The sequence below is a fragment of the Hevea brasiliensis genome, chromosome 10 (genome assembly GCF_030052815.1).
Source record: "Hevea brasiliensis isolate MT/VB/25A 57/8 chromosome 10, ASM3005281v1, whole genome shotgun sequence".
NCBI classification, from domain to species: domain Eukaryota; kingdom Viridiplantae; phylum Streptophyta; class Magnoliopsida; order Malpighiales; family Euphorbiaceae; genus Hevea; species Hevea brasiliensis.
Window position 1 is genome coordinate 1,087,743 of NC_079502.1, and position 18,708 is coordinate 1,106,450.

An 18,708-nucleotide genomic window follows, 5' to 3' on the forward strand; every position below is an offset into this window, starting at 1 on the left:
GCCGCCAAAGTTAATGGGTTCCTTGCTTTCATTTTGGATGGTGAAAAACGTTAACTATAAGATCAATTTCAAACTTGTTTCTATTACAGCAATATATCTGAATCTATTTGGCTTCTTGAGTCCATGTGCTTGTATGTTTTTTAATTCTAAGAACATCTAGCTAGTAGCAATAACATACCAATTTCCATTTTTCCCTCGAGTTTCAAAACCAAATCACCTGCATACCTGGAACCAGATATAAATGAGCTATAATTAGATTATTGATGAGTAGTTGTCCATTATTAACCAACAAATCCTTGGTAAGCTTGTGTGCCATAGGTGACAACGTTCCTTGGAGAACGTTAAAATAGATCAAGAAGACATTTATGACGGACACAGGTTTCATCATGTGTAGAAATGGAAGAGAAGTGGTGGTAGTATGAGGGTTACTGGTTTTGGTTGGCAGTGGCGCAATGGCAGAGGTTGCCAGAATTTGACCAGAAAACGCAAGAAATTACAGTTCATTTTCTGTTTGGTTGGTCAGAAAAAGCTAGAAAAGAAAACAGAAAAAGTCGAAGGCTTTGACTTCGTTGCTGGATATTACGTTCTTGCAGACGTGATTTTCACCAAATGGAAGCTTGGACTGTGGTCTTGCTTATAAATATTGCCTTGCTTTATGTTGGAGAGAAAAGTTGGGAAGACTTGGGATTGCTTGTGGAATCCCATATCTCAACCAGGACTCCAGGTTACAATCATCCATTGGGGTTTGTCTTCTTTTGGTTTCAATAGAAACTTCCTGGCCTTGTTAACTCCTTAACTGTAAAACTTCTTCTGACAATTGATTTCATATTTGCTGAAGCTATATATGGAAAAAACCCACGAAGGCAAAGAGCATTGGAATCATACATTTGCCATGATGTCTTGGAACAAGAAGATGCAATGGACAGACCAGTGAAATCGCTCATCCTTGTCCAAAACAACCTGCTTGCTTTCATTTCCACAGCTTACCGAAATTTCTATCTAGCTTTGGATTGTAGAAGCAGCCCTGTTGTTCTGATTATTGAAACACTGAATTTCCATCACAAATGCCTTTCTTTTGTTCCTTGAAAATCTCAGAATAGTCGAAATTTCAAGAAATTTGTTTGAAATGGATGTGTGTTGATGAGACCCGATTTTGGCAATCTAATGCCGGTGTATTCCTTAGGCCAACCAACCTTTGGTAGAGGGACTTTTCAAAGGGAGAGATTAAAAAAGCAGATACTGATTGAACGATTAAGTGGGTTGATTTGATTAATATATATATATATATATATATATATATATATATATATATATTAGTTCGTTGGTTTCAAAGGGAGAGGTTAAAAATCCATACATGAATAACTCAAATGATCATTTGATCAAGCAACAAGATATATATAGGGATAACTCATCGTGGTTTGTAATTTTTTTTTTCATTGAATTTGAATTTCATTCGCTACTTATAATCATAAGAGATAGCAAAATTTTTTAATTTTCATATCATAAAATTACATCCAATTTGATATAAAAAAATATAAATTTAAATACAACTTTTAAAATTTTATTAATTAGGAGTCAAAATTATTTTTTTTTATCACAATTATGACCTCATTAATGTTTTGTTAAGATTCTTGTTAAATTATTCATAACTCAGACAAAATATATTCATTAACCTATGAGTAAAAAAAAAAAATCCTAATATAGCTTATTTAAAAGTATTTTAAACTGAAAATTATTTCATTTAATAAAATAAATTTAATTTCACAAAATAAAATAAAATTTTAACTTATTAAAATTAAAAAAGTTAATTAAATTACCAAAAGAGTTAAAAACAAAATCCATGAACACAAAGAACTGTAATAAAGAAGAGCCGCAGAGAAGTGAAGCTTATTAAAATTAAAAAAGTTAATTAAATTACCATAAGAGTTAAAAACAAAATCCATGAACACAAAGGAACTGCAATAAAGAGGAGCCGTAGAGTAGTGAAGCTGCGATGTTACCATTTCACCTCTCTCTCTCTCTCTCTCTCTCTCTCTCTCTCTCCGTGAAATTGTAAAACGCTGAAACTAATAAAAAACGATTTTATGGTCTCTTCAATCTCCCCCCTTCTTTGATCTCTCTGTCCTTTTCTACATAAAGTAAGCTATACCTTAATTTATGGTTTCTGCTTCTCTCGATTCTCTGCAATTTCATCTTTTTTATTATTTTTTTTAAATGACTGCTGATTTTTTTACCAAATCGATCGGTTTAGTTTTCTTCAAGCATTTTTGGTTTGCTATTGGGGAGGATGATAGAATGCAGTGTTTGCCACTCCAAATTTTCTCCCACAAGCAAAACCGTTTCCAGAGCTTACGATAGGCACAGGAGTGATGTTTCTTCCAAAACGCGAGCACTTAACGTTCTTTTGGTTGTTGGTGATTGCATCTTGGTTGGTCTCCAGGTGCTCTTCTTTTTCTTTCTCTCTTTTATCACTCACTTTATTGATCTATATAGCTTTTGCTTATTTGGGTTTTTGTTTGTTTTGCCAGCCAATATTGGTTTACATGTCTAAGGTAGATGGCCAGTTCAAGTTTAGTCCTATAAGTGTTAACTTCTTGACCGAGGCTGCTAAGGTTCTTTTTGCTATTATTATGCTTTTCATCCAGGTATTTTTCAAACTTTCGCATCAGGGTTTTGTTTTCTGTTTACATTTTATGGTCTTTTTGATATTTGAGCATGTAACGCAAAGCAAGCAACGTTATTGTCTCATTGGGATAGGCTCAGTCTCTATTTCTTAGATTATGTGATCCTGATTATTATAATGCTTTATTTACTGATGATTGTCTTTTAGATATCCATTTATTTACTGATGATTAACCCGATGTTAATGGAACAGCCTCCCATGTAAATATTGTTCCCCCAGTTGAGATTCAGAATGATAGTATGTCAAGATTTAATGTAATTGCATAAGTAAAACATCCACAAGACTACACTAGCATGATTAGCTATATCCCAACTGATCATTGCCAAAAATTAAAATAATGAAAAACTAATAGCTGGCCTTTACCGTTCTTGATGATATTGTATAATAGAAACTATCCAAATGTTTGCCATTACAAGTGCAAGTTTCCTCCTTTTTTCTTTATGGTTTTAGACTTCTAAGTAAACGAGTTTTGGTTGAGTTTTCAATGCCTTAGCTTGTTAAGGCTGGTTTTGTTTGGAGTCTTAGTTAATAGACCTAGCCTTTCTAGCTCTGGGTTCAGCAAATTTGGTTCATCTAGGTCAATTGCCCTATTGACCCTGAACCTGGGGAGTGAGAAACATGCAAGCTTCACATACTTCCTTGTGAATTGCAGTTGGAGATTTTTTCTTTGCATGTTGTGATTTCTTCATAAATTTTTAGTGTTACTCTTTCTGATTTTTTTTATTCTACTTTCCCCCTCCAGGCTCGAAGTAAAAAGGTTGGGGAGAAACCTTTTCTCTCTTTTTCTATCTTTGTACAGGTAAGATACTGACGTTTATCACCTTTGGAGTTTTGATTCATTAATATCACGAATACTGTTTGGAACCTTTTGTCAAACTTGCTGAATTTTAATTTGGAATTGTTATGCTGTCATTAGTTTCTGGGCTTGTATTAAAACCGTTAGTTCTTTTCCCCCATTCAATGCCTAAAAACTTTTTATGGCTTGGGTATACTCTAAAAAATGTATATAGTTTTTCTGTGCATTCTTATGATTTTTATTAATTATGTTGAGTTATTAAGGGACTTTAAAGTTCCAACCGCTGAAGTTTTCTGGCTCATTTTTTTTTTCTTTTGACTATACTATTCTGCTGCGTGTATTTTCCTTTGCATGTAATGAGTGCTAGATTGAGCAGAATAACATTTTCTGATCTTTAGATGCTCATGTATTTCTTTTTCTCCTGCTACAGGCTGCTCGAAATAACGTGCTTCTTGCTGTTCCAGCTCTCCTTTATGCTATTAATAATTATTTGAAGTTTATTATGCAGGTAAAAAGTTTCGTATATGAATTGGCTTGCTTTTTTTTTTTTTTTTTGACATGATCTTATGTGATTCACTTTCTGTGGGAAAGATCTGAACTATTCTTTGTCCTTTCCTGTTGGACCACAAATTTTGAAGCTGTAATTAGTCACAATATTTTAGGCAGTCATATTTGGCAATTCACGCTTTTAATTATACTACTTTTTCTGCTGCAGCTATACTTCAATCCTGCAACAGTGAAGATGCTGAGCAATCTGAAGGTAGCCTACAGCATGACACATATATGGAATATTCTGAATCATGATATTTTTCTGAGAAAGATATATCTTTTATGCTTTATCAATGAATGACGTGCTTTCAAGTTCAACTATATTTTTTGTTTATGATGAATTTCCTGCACATCCATAGTGCAAGAATTCTTGCTTGAATTTGTTTATGACACTAACTTTATTTTTCAATTTTCTAATCACAGTCTGGACTTTTTCAATACTCTGTCTGTAAATAGGATTTGGAAGTAAATGAGTAGTTCAAAGATGTCATTATCTGTAGGCTTACTATATTCCTTCTTATTGCACATCAGTAGAGAAATCTACATGTTATTTTACCTTTTGTGTCTTTTTCTTGTGAATTATTTAATACATTTCATAGTGGGTCTCAAATGTATGCAGGTTTTGGTAATTGCAGTCTTGTTGAAAATAATCATGAAGCGACGATTTTCAATTATTCAGGTGAGTAACTCTGAAATTGAAAGAGAGTTGTTAGTAGGAGATTTGAAATTGCTAAAAAGTATTTCTGTATGTCTGAACTATTCTTTTGATCTGTTAATTCATTATTTGTACCAGTGGGAGGCTCTTGCTCTATTGCTTATTGGGATTAGTGTGAATCAGTTACGGTCTCTACCTGAGGGCACCACTGCCTTGGGCCTTTCAGTTGCAACAGGGGCATACTTGCATACACTAATTTTTGTAAGTATATGGCAAAGGTGTTAAATGTTTGGACATACAGTCATAATTTATTACATGCATACAGAACTGTTTAAATTGTGAAATTGCTGAAATCTCTATGTGCAATAACATGAATGCATCATATACATTTGTTCTTGTATTGATGCATATGTGTGTGTGTGTGTGTGGTGTTAGAAAAACATGCATGCATGTGTATGCATATTCTATGCAGGGTGAAGCCAGCAATTCACTCATTTCTTCTTGGTTGTTATGGGGTCTGGGGAATAAAAGTATATATATCTGTGTCTGTGGACAAAACATATGAATTCCATAAGAACTTTTTCTTGATAAAAATGTTTGAAGTATTAAATGTTGGAGCATAGTTATGATGAAAATGTGTAAGTTCAAGTCATCCAACAAGGCCAACAAAATTTGGTGCCAATACCAACAACTTTGGGCCAATAATCATTTGGAATTTTGAATTTGTCTAACATTTTTGACGGACATGCCTTGGGCTATGTGCCATTACTTTGGAGGCATAAACAAAGCTTTTGCTCATAATCTAATGCCAATGGTTAGGGACATATGATAGATTTGCATTTGTCCAACACTCCCCCTGTATTCTATAATGTACTTTGATTAATGACATGTTACGTATTATAAAAGAAAGAAGAAGAATGTTGATAAATAGTTGCTTTTAGGAGTTATTTGGGATAATTGTAGGGAATTGTTGTAACTGCTTTTTGGAGGGAATTACTTGTGTTGGTTGAATCAGTTGCAGCTGATTGATTCTATTTGAGTTTGTTAGGCGGCAATTACTACTTTTTCTATAAAAGTACTAGACACTTCTGTAATCAACTCATTCAAGAATGATATTCAACAGTGATATTTCTCTCATCTCTAGATTCTCTTCTCATCTAGCTCTGTTCTTTTCTCAACTCATCCCTCTTTTTGTTTCTCTTGAAACTCTGCTCAATCTCTATTCTAGGGATTGATTCAGATCTGTTACCTTACATGGCATTGCTTTCATCTTGGCAATAGAAATGCTGTGGAGAATTGTGCTAGAGAATTTATATAAAGAAAACTTTTGGACTTGATGCAGGTGACTGTTCCATCACTAGCTTCAGTCTATAATGAGTATGCTTTGAAGAGCCAGTTTGAGACCAGTATTTATCTTCAGGTGAGTTTCTGGTGCTACATAATGAATGTCGACCTGTTGTGTTGCATGTTACTATTTCATTGGTTGCTGCTCAGTTGGAGAAAAAATAGAGGAGTCTTTGGGACGTTGGGAATGTTGGTTATTTACCTTAGTTAGTGTACTATATACATAGATTGCCTTGTTAATTGCCAGCAAACGTGATTATTGATGATAGTAACCTTGTGGATCGTCTTGGTTAATTCAACCTCCTCAGATTTGTGTGAATCAGAAATTTATTTTTTTTAGAAACTTCATGTTCTGCAGCTTTTGAAAGGTTTAGTGATCATTTATTTTGCACATTTTGCAGAACCTCTTTCTTTATGGGTATGGTGCCATATTCAATTTCCTTGCCATCCTAATAACTGCCATTTTTAAAGGTATGGACATGTAGCATGCTGTTCAATGCGTGATACTGGTTGTGATGAAGTATCCATTTGCATGAAGCTTCTCTTTGTATTGTTTGATTGTGAAAATGTAGATTATCAGTTGTATTCTCTCACCTTGAAATCTTCCTTATCACTGTTTGATAGGTTGTGATTATTTGATGATTTTGCTTTTCCTTCTTTTTCTATTTTATATTGTTGCTAAATTCTTGGGTTGGTAGTCATTCGGCATACCACAGAGATATTATAGAATAGTATTAAAAAGTTGCATGTCTGTAATTAGGGGCAAAGCATTCATATACTAATTAGAGAAACACACTAACATACAATTGAATGGTACATGAGTTGTTGAGATGTTAAAAATTTAAGCATTTTTAACAAATGATTAATTTATTGTTTAAAATTTTGTTACACCTTAAGCTAAATCAGTGATAGACTGTAAGTGCAAATTTGCTTTTCAAAATATGGTTCATATAATCTAAAATTGCTTGCAAAATGCAAACTGGAAAGGTGACGGTGAATGCTGCAGTACACCTCATAGCATATATTTCATTGAAAGCATACTTTTTATTTATTCACCATATGTGCATATGATTGTTTTATTTATTTATTTATTTATTTTGCTCAAGTGGCTGTTTCTCTACGCTTTTAGGTCCTAGTACCTTGGATATCCTGCAAGGTCACTCAAAGGCTACCATGCTTTTGATATGCAACAATGCAGCACAAGGAATTTTATCTTCTTTCTTTTTCAAATATGCAGGTAATTGAACTTTGTTTAATTTCTTTCTTTATTGTTTAATGTATCTTCATTATTAAGTGCCTCTATATTGAACCTGTCCCAAATATGCTAGTAATTGTTTAATTTCTTTTTTTTTTTTATTGTTTAATTTATCTTCATTGTTAAGTGTCGTTACATGGAGCCTTTTATGTTTCAATTGTTAATGATATGTGCTTGTAACAAAGTCAATACTTAATCTTCATGTGAAAGTGCTCAATATTTTGATGTGGAATATATTTTTTGTATAAAATATGAAGAATGGAGCATTATATGACGCCAGTCACCAGAGAGGTATTTTTTTTTTCTCTCTTTCAAACAAAACTTTTTAAAGATCTTAAGATGTAATTTTAACAAATTTGATATTAAATATTGTAATAATTCAAAATGTAAGATCAGCGCATGTTTCATAGTTTTTGTAGTAAATTTATTCCATGGCAGAACATAGGATGCTTTAACACATACCTTCTCTAAGTTGATCATATTTGAGGACACTTATGTAGAAGTTATATATAATTAATACCTTTATAAATTTAAAAAAAAAATTGACCCTGATTGATGGTTAGTTCATAGTTTTGAATTTTTGGGATCATTAATCTTTAAAAGTTCTTGTGATTGTGAGATACATTGGAGAATAGATGCACTGGTCATGTCCTTCTATGAACCACTGAGGTCATGTTATCTATTTCTGATTCCTGCAGATACGATTTTGAAGAAGTACTCGTCAACTGTAGCCACAATTTTTACAGGAATAGCATCTGCTGCACTTTTTGGTCATACCCTGACTATGAATTTCGTCTTAGGAATTTCTATTGTGTTCATCTCCATGCACCAGGTACATATTATGCTTTCTTATATCTTATTTTATTTGTTTTCTTTTCTGAACCTCACATTACATTTGTGATGTGTTTTTTCCTTTTGGGTGGTGGGGTAGGGAGAGGGAAAGAGAGAGAGGTAGCTTGGAATTTTGCTTATCTGATGTTATTATCATATTTTTCTTCAGTTCTTTTCACCACTTTCAAAGGTTAAGGATGAACCACTGAAAGGTGGTCTAGAAATGATGGATGGTGAAAGCAACCAGAGGTTGGTGCTTTTCTCTTTGCTTTTGTCCATTGACCATTTGTGAACAATTCCATGATTTTTGGTATAATTCTTGGTGAAAATCTCTTTCTCTCTCTCTCTCTTTCTCTCTCTCTCTAAATAAATTCTATATGATAATTTAGCACTAGTTGGCATCCCAATTCTCAGGAAAATTAATGGAGCTTGTGGATACCTTAGAAAGGAGAAGGGTGAATATCGCTTGCATTCAAGAGACTAAATGGGTAGGAGAGAAAAGCAAGGAAGTGGGTAATTTAGGGTACAAACTGTGGTTTACCAGCAATGAGAGAAACAAGAATGGAGTGGGCTTAATCATAGACAGGACATTGAAAGATGCTGTAATAGCTGTTAAAAGAGTAGGAGATAGAATTATACTAGTAAAGCTAGTACCAGAAGGAGAAACAATAAATGTAATCAGTGCTTATGCCCCACAAATAGGACTAGATAGTGAGAGTAAACAAAGATTCTGGAAAGATATGGATGATCTAATGCAAAGCATACTGAATGAATAGAATGTTTTTATTGGTGGAGATTTGAATGGACATGTAAGAAGTGATAGGTAAGGTTATGAAATTGTTCATGGAGGTTTTGGTTTTGTCAATCGAAATGAGGAGGGAAAAAGCATCCTGGACTTTGTTATGGCATGCAACCTAATACTAGCAAATACCTACTTTATAAAAGAGAGTCACGTTTAGTGACTTTCAAAAGTGGGCAAAACTGAAGCCAAATTGACTTTCTCTTAACCAGGAAGATAAATAGAGCTCTATGCAAGGATTGCAAGGTCAATCCAGGAGAGGTTTTAACAAGTCAACATTGGTTAGTGGTATTGGATCTCAAGTTTAGGAACAACTCAAGTAAGGTTAGAAGAAATAGTGTAGCTCGAACAAAGTGGTGGGAGTTCAAAGGAGTAAAGCAAGTGAAGTTTAAAAATGAGATGCTCGAGTCCGAAGCATGAAAGCTGGATATGGAGGCCAATGATATGTGGATACAGATGGCATCAAAGATTAGAGAATTAGCTAGAAAAGTACTTGGAGAGTCTAGAGGACATGGACCACCTTCAAAAGAGAGATGGTGGTGGAATGAGGAAGTACAAAAGGCAATGGAGAGAAAGAGGGAATGGTATAAGAAATTACCTAAGTGTGATAATAATGAGACATATGAACAATATAAGATAACAAAGAAAAAGATAAAAAAGGCAGTTAGTCAAGCAACAGCGCAGGCCTTTGAAAAGTTATATGAGAAACTTGGAACTAAAGAAGGAGAAAAAGATATTTATAGATTAGCAAGGAGTAGAGAAAAGAAATATCAAGATCTCAATTAAGTTAGGTGCATTAAGGATAAAGAAGAAAAAATGTTGGTGAAAGATGAGGACATTAAAGAAAGATGGAGAAATTAATTTGATGAGCTCTTTAATAATAGTCAAAATGGTAATACCGTGAATATAGACTATAAAGCAATAGAAAAGAATGTGAATTATACTAGAAAGATTAGATCTTTAGAAGTAAAGGAAACACTTAAGAGAATGAAAGTGGGTAAAGCCTGTGGACTTCATGATTGAAGTGTGAAAGTGTTTGGGAGATATGGGAGTGGCATGGTTAACTAAATTGTTTAATAAGATTCTAAACTCAAAGAAAATGTCTGATGAATGGAGGAGGAGTATTTTAGTATCTATTTTTAAAAATAAGGGAGACATGCAGAGTTGCTCAAACTATAGGGGAATTAAACTCTTGAGCCATACTATGAGGTTGTAGGAGAGAGTTGTGGAACATTGACTATGTCATAATACTTCTATCGCTCCCAATCAATTTGGCTTCATGCCCGGTCGTTTAACTATGAAAGCGATCTTTCTCATTAGAAGCTTGATGGGGAAATATAGAGATGTGAAGAAAGATCTATACATGGTTTTTATCGATTTGGAGAAGGCTTATGATAGTGTTCCAAATGATGTTTTATGGAGAGTGTTAGAACAAAAGAGGATATCTATTAGGTACATACAAGTGTTGAAAGATATGTATGAAGGGGCAACTACTATTGTGCGCACATTGGGAGGGGACATGAGATTTTCCTATCTCAGTTGGATTACACTAAGGTTCAGCTGTAAGCTCGTACCTTTTTACATTAGTTTTAGATGAATTGACAAAATATATATAAAAGAGTATCCCTTGGTGCATGATGTTTGCGGATGATATAGTTCTGATAGATGAGACGCGAAAAGGAGTCAATAGAAAGCTAGAGTTTTGGATAAGTACTCTAGAGTTAAAAGGCTTTAAGTTAAGCAGAAGATAGAATACATGCATTGCAAGTTCAGTGAAGGCCGAACTGGTGATAGGGAAGTATTTAGTTTGGATGGATTGGTACTGTTCCAAAGTAATCACTTTAAATATCTCGGCTCAATCCTTTAAGTAGATGGGGGATGTGAGGAGGATGTTAGTCATAGGATTAAAGCCAGATGGTTGAAGTGGAGACGTGCCACAGGAGTTTTATGTGATCGTAAGATTCCCAATAAGTTGAAAGAAAAATTTTACTGTGCAGCCATACGACCGGTCGTGTTATATGGTAGTGAGTGTTGGGCACTGAAGGAGTCGTATGTGTCTAAGATAAGAGTTGCGGAGATGAGAATGTTAAGGTGGATGAGTGGCCATACTAGACTAGATAAAGTCTGTAATGAGAGTATTAGAGAAAAGGATGGAGTGGTGCCAATTGAGGATAAATTGAGAGAAGGGAGATTGAGGTGGTTTGGTCATGTGATGCGTAGACATACGGAGTCTCCAGTTAGACGAATAGAGCACATTAGGTTAGAGGATAGAAAGAAAAGAAGGGGTAGACCAAAACTGACTTGGAGGAGAGTAGTACAACATGACCTAGAAGCATTATATATTTCCGAGGATTTAAGTCAAAATCGTTTAGAGTGGAGAAAGAAAATCCATATAGCCGATCCCAAATTTTTGTGTAAAAAGAGATGATTCTTCTTAATTTTAATTAATCTGTACATTGGTATATATATACAATTGATTCCTATAATTGTGTTCTAATAATTAGGAAGAAATCCTAAATAAGAAATTCTAAATAGGAATACAGAATACAGAATATACAGAGAAATAATATAATGATTGACTTTCCATAACACTGCCCCTCAAGTTGGAGCATAGATGTTAATCATGCCTAGCTTGTTACAAATGTAGTCAATCCTAGTTCCATTCAGAGCTTCTGTGAAATTATCTCCTAACCGCTCTCCAATTTTGATTTATCCTGTTGAGATGACCTGTTGTTGAATCTTTTCACGAACAAAGTGACAATCAATCTTAATATGTTTGGTCTGCTCATGAAACACCGGATTAGAAGTAATATGGAGAGTAGCTTGATTACCATATCACAATTTTGCAGGCAGGGAGGTCTTAAAACCTGTCTCATCTAGTAATTGAAGTATCCACATTACCTCACATACTGATTGTGCCATGGCTCTGTATTCGAATTCAGCACTAGATCGAGAAACTATATTTTGCTTCTTGCTTCTCCAAGACACCAAATTTCCTCCAACAAAAACGCAATATCCAGTAGTTGACCTCCTGTCAACCTTAGATCCAGCCCAGTCGGCATCTGAAAAACATTCAACATTCAAATGCCCATAATTACCATATAACAAACCTCTTCCTAGAGCGCCCTTTAGATAACACAAGATTTGTCCCAAGGCTTCCCAATGAGCAACAGTTGGGGAAGACATAAACTGAATTACCATACTAACAGCAAAAGCAATGTCAGGATGAGTGACTATAAGGTAGTTCAATTTTCCTACTAATCTCCTGTATCTCTCTAAATCTTCAAACAACTCACTATCCCTTGCTAACAGTTGTAAATTTGGAGTCATTGGTGCACTACAGGGTTTAGCACCTAATTTTTCTATCTCTATCAATAGTTTGATGGCATATTTTCTTTGAGACAAGCAAATACCCTTCTTACTTCTCATAACTTCAATACTCAAAAAATACTTTAATAATCCTAAGTCTTTGGTCTGAAACTGGGTTTGGAGGAAGGTTTTAAGAGATGAAATACCTGCAGAGTCACTCCCAGCGATGATAATGTCATTCACATAGACTACTAGGAGAATTAGACCGGCCTCAGATTGCCTATAAAATACTGAGTGATCTCACTTACTCTTTTGCATACCAAATTCCTGTACTGCTTCATTGAATCTCCCAAAGTAGGCCCTAGGACTTTGTTTTAAGTCATAAAGAGACTTCCGAAGCCTACAAACTTTACCCAACTCCCCCTGAGCAACAAACCCAAGTGGTTGCTCTATATACACGTCCTCCTGAAGATCACCATGAAGGAAAGCATTCTTGATATCCAATTGGTGCAGGTGCCAATCATATGTAGCTGCTAAAGAGATAAACAAGCGAACAGAAGTAAGCTTAGCTACAGGAGAAAAAGTGTTAGAGTAATAAACCCTATATGTCTGAGCATATCCTTTTGCTACAAGGTGTGCTTTTAACCTAGCCACAGAACCATCGGGATTTACCATTACTGTAAATATCCATTTGCAACCAATAGCTTTCTTACCAGTGGGCAAAGGCAACAGTTCCCATCTAACATTAGCATCTAAAGCCTCAATTTCCTCTTTCATAGCAGCACACCAGTCAGGATGAGACAGTGCCTCACCAACAGTATTAGGGACAGGAACTAAGTCTAAAGAAGTAACAAAACACCGAGAACAAGAAGACGATTGATTATAAGAAACAAAAAAAGAGATAGAGTAAGTACGTAAACGTTTACCTTTACGAAGAGCAATGTGTAAGTCTAGATCATAATCATGATCAGTATGAGGTACAGGATCTCCCGACGAAGTAGCTGATGGAGGATCTGAGTCAGGAATCTTCAATCTCCTGGAATAAAATGAATAATGGGAGGTCGAGTAGGTCTAGAAATAGAAGGAACAGGCTGTGGGAGAGGACTAGACATTGGTTGGACAGTATATATTAAGAGATTATCCTCCTCCCTCTAACTCTTATGCAGAGATGATTGAGGAAAAAATGGAGTGGACTCAAAAAATGTGACATCTGCAGAAACAAGATAACAATGAAGAGTAGGAGAGCAACAACGGTACCCTTTTTGGAGCTGGGAGTACCCAAGGAAGACACATTTGAGAGACCTTGGATCCAATTTAGTAACCTGTGGATTAACATCACGCACAAAATAGGTACAACAAAAAATACGGGGTTCAACAGGGAACAAAGATTTTGTAGGAAGCAAAACAATATAAGGAATATCCCTATTAAGGACAGAAGACGGCATACGATTGATAAAAAAATATGCCCTAGAAACTGCATTCGCCCAAAAGTGTTTAGGAACTTTCATCTGAAAAAGAAGAGCACGAGTTACCTCAAGAAGATGCTGATTTTTTCTTTCGGCTACGCCATTTTGGGATGGGGGTATCCACACAGGAAGACTGATGAAGAATGCTATTTTGTGTCATATAAGAGTGAAATTATGCTGAAAAGTATTCTTTGGCATTGTCACTTTTTAATATGCGCATAGAAATATTAAATTGAGTTTTGATTTCATTACAAAAGACACAAAAGATAGAAAACAACTCTGAATAATTCTTCATTAAATATAACCAGGTAGCACGAGAGTAATTATCAATAAAAGTAATAAAATAACGAAATCCAGTTTTAGAAGTAACAGAACAAGGACTCCAAACATCAGAATGAACTAACTCAAAAGGGAATGAACCCTGTTTATTGACTCTAGACAAAAAAGGCAAACGATGATGTTTTGCAAACTGACACGACTCACATTCTAGTACTGATAAAGACTGAAACTGAGGACACAGCTTCTTCATAGTAGACAAAGAAGGATGGCCCAATCTACAATGAGCTTCAAGAGGTGTTAAGGTACTGGAGCAAACAAGCGACCGCGGTACATGATTTTTCAGAATGTAGAGACCACCTGACTCACGTTCTCTTAATCTGTTTCGTCGTAAGACCCTGAAACAAACACTGGTCAGAAAAAAAAAGAAATAGAACAATTTAAGGTACGAGTAAGTTTACTAACAGAAAGTAGATTAAAAGAGAATTTTGGTAGACACAAAACAGATAACAAAGAAATTGACGAAGTCGGGTTCGCAGTTCCAGAACCTATGACACAAGAAGTAGAACCATCAGCTAAAGAAACAGTAGAGGAAGCGAGATTAGACTGAAAAGCAGATAGAAGACTAGAATTACCTGTCATGTGATCTGTCACACCAGAATCAATAACCCATTTTGATGAGGAAAATACAAGGCATGTAATGGATTTACCTGACTCAGTGATCGCAGTGACGGGGGAACTGGTAGGCTTTAGAGATGCCTGATACTACGAAAACTGTGCAAAATCCTCTGCAGATACCAAAATAGTTTTCTCAAATGAAGACACTGTAGAATCCTTTGCTGTCATATTTGCCATCTGTGATCGCTGATTTTTCCTTTGAAGTTGTGGACAATTATATTTTGTATGGCCAGGCTCATGGCAATAATAACAAATGACTCCTCTTGAGTCCTGATTAGAATTAGCCTCTCCATTACGCTGATTACTTCTGTTGCCTGTAATTCCTCCTCTACTTACTCTTCTATTACCCTGTTGTCCATTTGGATTACTGCTAATAAGAGCACTACTGACAGGCTGTGAAGATTGGGTACTTTCTGTACGAAGGACTCATGTGAACGTTTCATGCAAAGAGAAAATCTCAGAACTGGAAAGAATCTGAGATTTAGCAGTCTCATACTCTGAAGAAAGGCCTGCAAGAAAACTTATAATAGCCAGTTGCTCCCGTTGGGCCTGCTGAACTTTCACATCAGGACTAAAAGGCAACAATACATTAAGTTCCTCATATACTCGTTTAAAATCCATAAAATAAGCTGTGAGAGACTTATCCTCTTTCTCAGCACGGTAGAATGCCTTACAAACATCATGAATACGGGAGATATTCCCTTTATCAGAATGCAGAAAATCTAAGTAATCTATCAATTCCTTAACAAATTCACAGTGATTAATTAAATTAATTACCTCACTGTGAATCGAGTTCTGAAGCTGCAAAAACAATCGAGCATTCTCCCTTAGCCAAGTTTGTCGTGTATCATCAGTTGGTGGATCTTTAGTAAGGTGATCATCCTTATCAATGCTACGCAAATAGACCCTAACAGTCTTACTTTACTCCAGGTAATTCGAACCATTAAGTTTGTGTTCCGTAATCTTGTCATCATCGGAATCACATCAGAAATAACATTCTTATTGTCTGCCATTTGTTGAGACAAAGAAAACTAACCGAAATGCTAATGCAAAGTGCTTACAGCAGCAAAATAACCCAAAATCATAAATCAAGCAACTACCGAAATAGGATCTGAGAGCTAAACCTCAGAAGTCCTTTAATGGTGTACTGGATCAGGTAACAGGACACAGTGGTGGAATGAGGAGGTTGAGGCGTCGCCGGCGATGTTGATTGGAGTCGAAATGGCCGATCGGCGGCCAAAGTCTCTCTTGAGCTGGGTGGTGAGAACAAATAGTCACCCTAGATAGATGACCCGCTCTGATATCTTGTGGAAAGAGATGATTCTCCTTAATTTCAATTAATCTGTACATGGGTATATATATACAATTGATTCCTATAATTTTGTTTTACTAATTAGGAAGAAATCCTAAATAGGAATACAAAATACAGAATATACAGAGAAATAATGTAGTGATTGACTTTCCATAACATTTTGGGATAAAGGCTTAGTTTAGTTGAGTTGAGTTGGCATCTCAATTCTGGAGGATATATATAGAAATTTAATCCTCAGTAGTTTGGAACTCATGCTTTCAGTCTTAATGTTCTGAATATATATAGGAGGATATATATAAATTTAATCCTCGGTAAATAAATTCTGTATGAACTAATGTCTTAATGGAACCTTGAGGCACAAATATCTTGTCTATCAGGCTTATATGAAATATGGGCTCCACGAAATAACTTCCTAGCTAACAAAGAGTGGCCTCTTTTTTCCACTTCACTCAATGTTCATGACAAAGTGACACATCACTAATGAAATTTACTTTCCCTAAATTAGCCTTCTTCATAGTCAAATAAATCAATACTCTCTCTCTCTCTTTCGCTTTTTTGACCAGCTTCAATGCTTTGTCTCTTGCAGGTAACTTATTTTGATAATTAAGGTCGATATGGGAAATATATTAATTGTATTATTTGAATTTTGATGGATTATGTTGGGAAATGAATTGGGTTAAGTCTCACATTGAAAAATATACAAAATGAAATGGCAAAATATAAGTGATTGGGTTGCAATATTGACTTGACTAATCTTTTTGATGTGTAAAGCAATTTAATCACTTGTATAAACCCCTATTAAAATGAATTGAGCTGCAATATGCCTAACACTCTCTCCAAATTGAACAATTGACAACTAATTTTGCATTGACAAAAGGTGAAAATGGACATTTTCAGTGGACTGATAGAGTAGTTAATGTGTTTGCATGTCATAACTCAGTTTTGAGAGACCTGATCCTGGAAATTATACTATTTCTCTTTGTTGTATTTTTGGTATAAGTAATTGTCTCGACAATTGCATTTTGCCTTTTCTATTGTAGCAGGAAAGTCTTCTTTAGTATCCTTATCATCAATATAAAGCTTCTGGTTATTTTCTGCTCTTGCATTGATCATGGTTGATATCATATCTGGCAGAAAATAAATAATTTGTTAAAAAAGCTGATCGACTGAATTTTTCTTGTAATTTTCCAGGTCTAAGGATGCATCCTTCATAAATATGACAGCAGGAGCAAATGAAGATGTAAGAACATTCTTTTAATGCCTGTTTCAATTTTGTTTCAGAGATGTTGATAGATCCAAAGTTGTTGTACATTTTCTTTTTGGCTATTCTCCAGGCTAGTCATCGAGTTGAACATGATGAGAAGGCACCACTTCTTCCCATCTAAAGTTGCACCAGTTCTTCCCATCTAAAGTTTACTGTGGGTAAGGATGCAAACTAGTGTTTCTTGATGCTTAGGTTGTCAAAGTTGCAATTATTTTTGTTTGCTTGGCTCTGCCCAGTAGAGCGAAAAATAAGAAGGCGCTGTTGAATTGTTATTACTTATTAGAGCTTTAGCTTACAACTAAAAGATTCATCCCCCAAAAACATACATGTTAAATTAAAGGCCTGTTTAGGTTATGACTGATAATTGCAAGGATATGCAAGTTAGTCTAACTTGAAATGAACTTCATTTGTCTAGTTGACATCTACAATAGTAAAGGATGTACAAAAGATTTCCAGTTTAATTTTATTTGCACATTATGCGCAAGTATGGTGCTATTCAATCATCAAGGAGGAAAATAAATAAGTGATCCAGGATGGAGTTCTAGTGGGCTAGTCCTTTAATAGATTGTTTTATATATGTCCTATATAATTTTCCACATTATATAGCCTAGAAGAATCCATATGTGGCCAATTAATAAAATTGTGAGAATGATCTCAAATAAATGATGAGCAATGATTAGAATTATTCGTTTACTGGAAACTACAGGTTGATGAAAGAAGTACCAGATGTAGATATAGAATAAGAGTAAAAAAGTACTAGAAATCCTCTCCTTTTTCCCCAACCCATTTTGTTGATCCTTTTCCATTTTAATATAATTATCTTTTTGTTTTTTCTGAACTTATTTTGATGTAGCATTGAACTTATTTTACATCATAATATTGGTGAAATTGAAATCTCATTGCAGGGAGCGATCAGCGTGTACATTTCTAGGCAGGAATTATCAGTAGTTGAGAATACCAGCACTTCCAGTGACACAATAGAATAAATGCTGTAGAAGAGATTCTTTATTTCATTTTGGGGTTTGTGGGAACCCACGCCATACCTTTGAGTAAGCTATCCACTAAACATCTTTGGAGCATGAGAGGCTATTGAGCACCTGGTTTCTGGGAAAGGGGAAGGGGAGACAGGTTAAAACAATATTTATAAAGAAATGCAGCAATTTTTGTAATTCGTCGGTCTATGCCATATCCAGAAAACTATTACTTTTTATTGTGATATCTCTTCATATATGTTCGACAACACTTTCATGAATTTTGGTAATGTAAATGTCTTGAATCCTATAATGTCGAAATGCTGATATATTGCAGTATCTGGAAATGCTGGTTTCCTGTTGAGCACCAGCAATTTTACTTGTATTTCTCTCATTTGTTAAGTGCAATTAGCACAAGTGATTTACATCTACGTGGAGTGCATACTAGTTCAGGGGCTTTATTGAATTATGACATTTCTGCTAATGCTAAACAGAATTATGATTATCGGCGGATTAAGAA

General features: G+C 35.0%; 1 protein-coding gene across 4 annotated transcripts; it reads left to right on the forward strand.

Annotated features, from left to right (window-relative positions):
• Positions 1 to 1,971: 1,971 nt before the first annotated feature.
• On the forward strand, positions 1,972 to 18,573 carry LOC110632815 (CMP-sialic acid transporter 3). Of its 4 annotated transcripts, none has more exons than XM_021781150.2 (16): positions 1,972 to 2,138; positions 2,252 to 2,440; positions 2,529 to 2,645; positions 3,426 to 3,482; positions 3,910 to 3,987; positions 4,195 to 4,239; positions 4,648 to 4,707; positions 4,822 to 4,944; positions 6,026 to 6,103; positions 6,429 to 6,498; positions 7,157 to 7,264; positions 7,981 to 8,114; positions 8,283 to 8,362; positions 17,145 to 17,193; positions 17,288 to 17,375; positions 18,123 to 18,573. In XM_021781150.2, the coding sequence occupies exons 2-15, from the start codon at positions 2,288 to 2,290 to the stop codon at positions 17,336 to 17,338; spliced, it is 1,203 nt and encodes a 400-aa protein (XP_021636842.1). In that variant the 5' UTR covers positions 1,972 to 2,138; positions 2,252 to 2,287; the 3' UTR covers positions 17,339 to 17,375; positions 18,123 to 18,573. The 4 variants fall into 4 exon arrangements, with proteins under 4 accessions (XP_021636842.1, XP_021636840.1, XP_021636841.1 ...); XM_021781148.2 differs by having other exon boundaries at positions 1,976 to 2,138; positions 2,225 to 2,440; XM_021781149.2 differs by lacking the exon at positions 1,972 to 2,138 and having other exon boundaries at positions 2,145 to 2,440.
• The last annotated feature ends 135 nt before the right edge of the window (positions 18,574 to 18,708 follow it).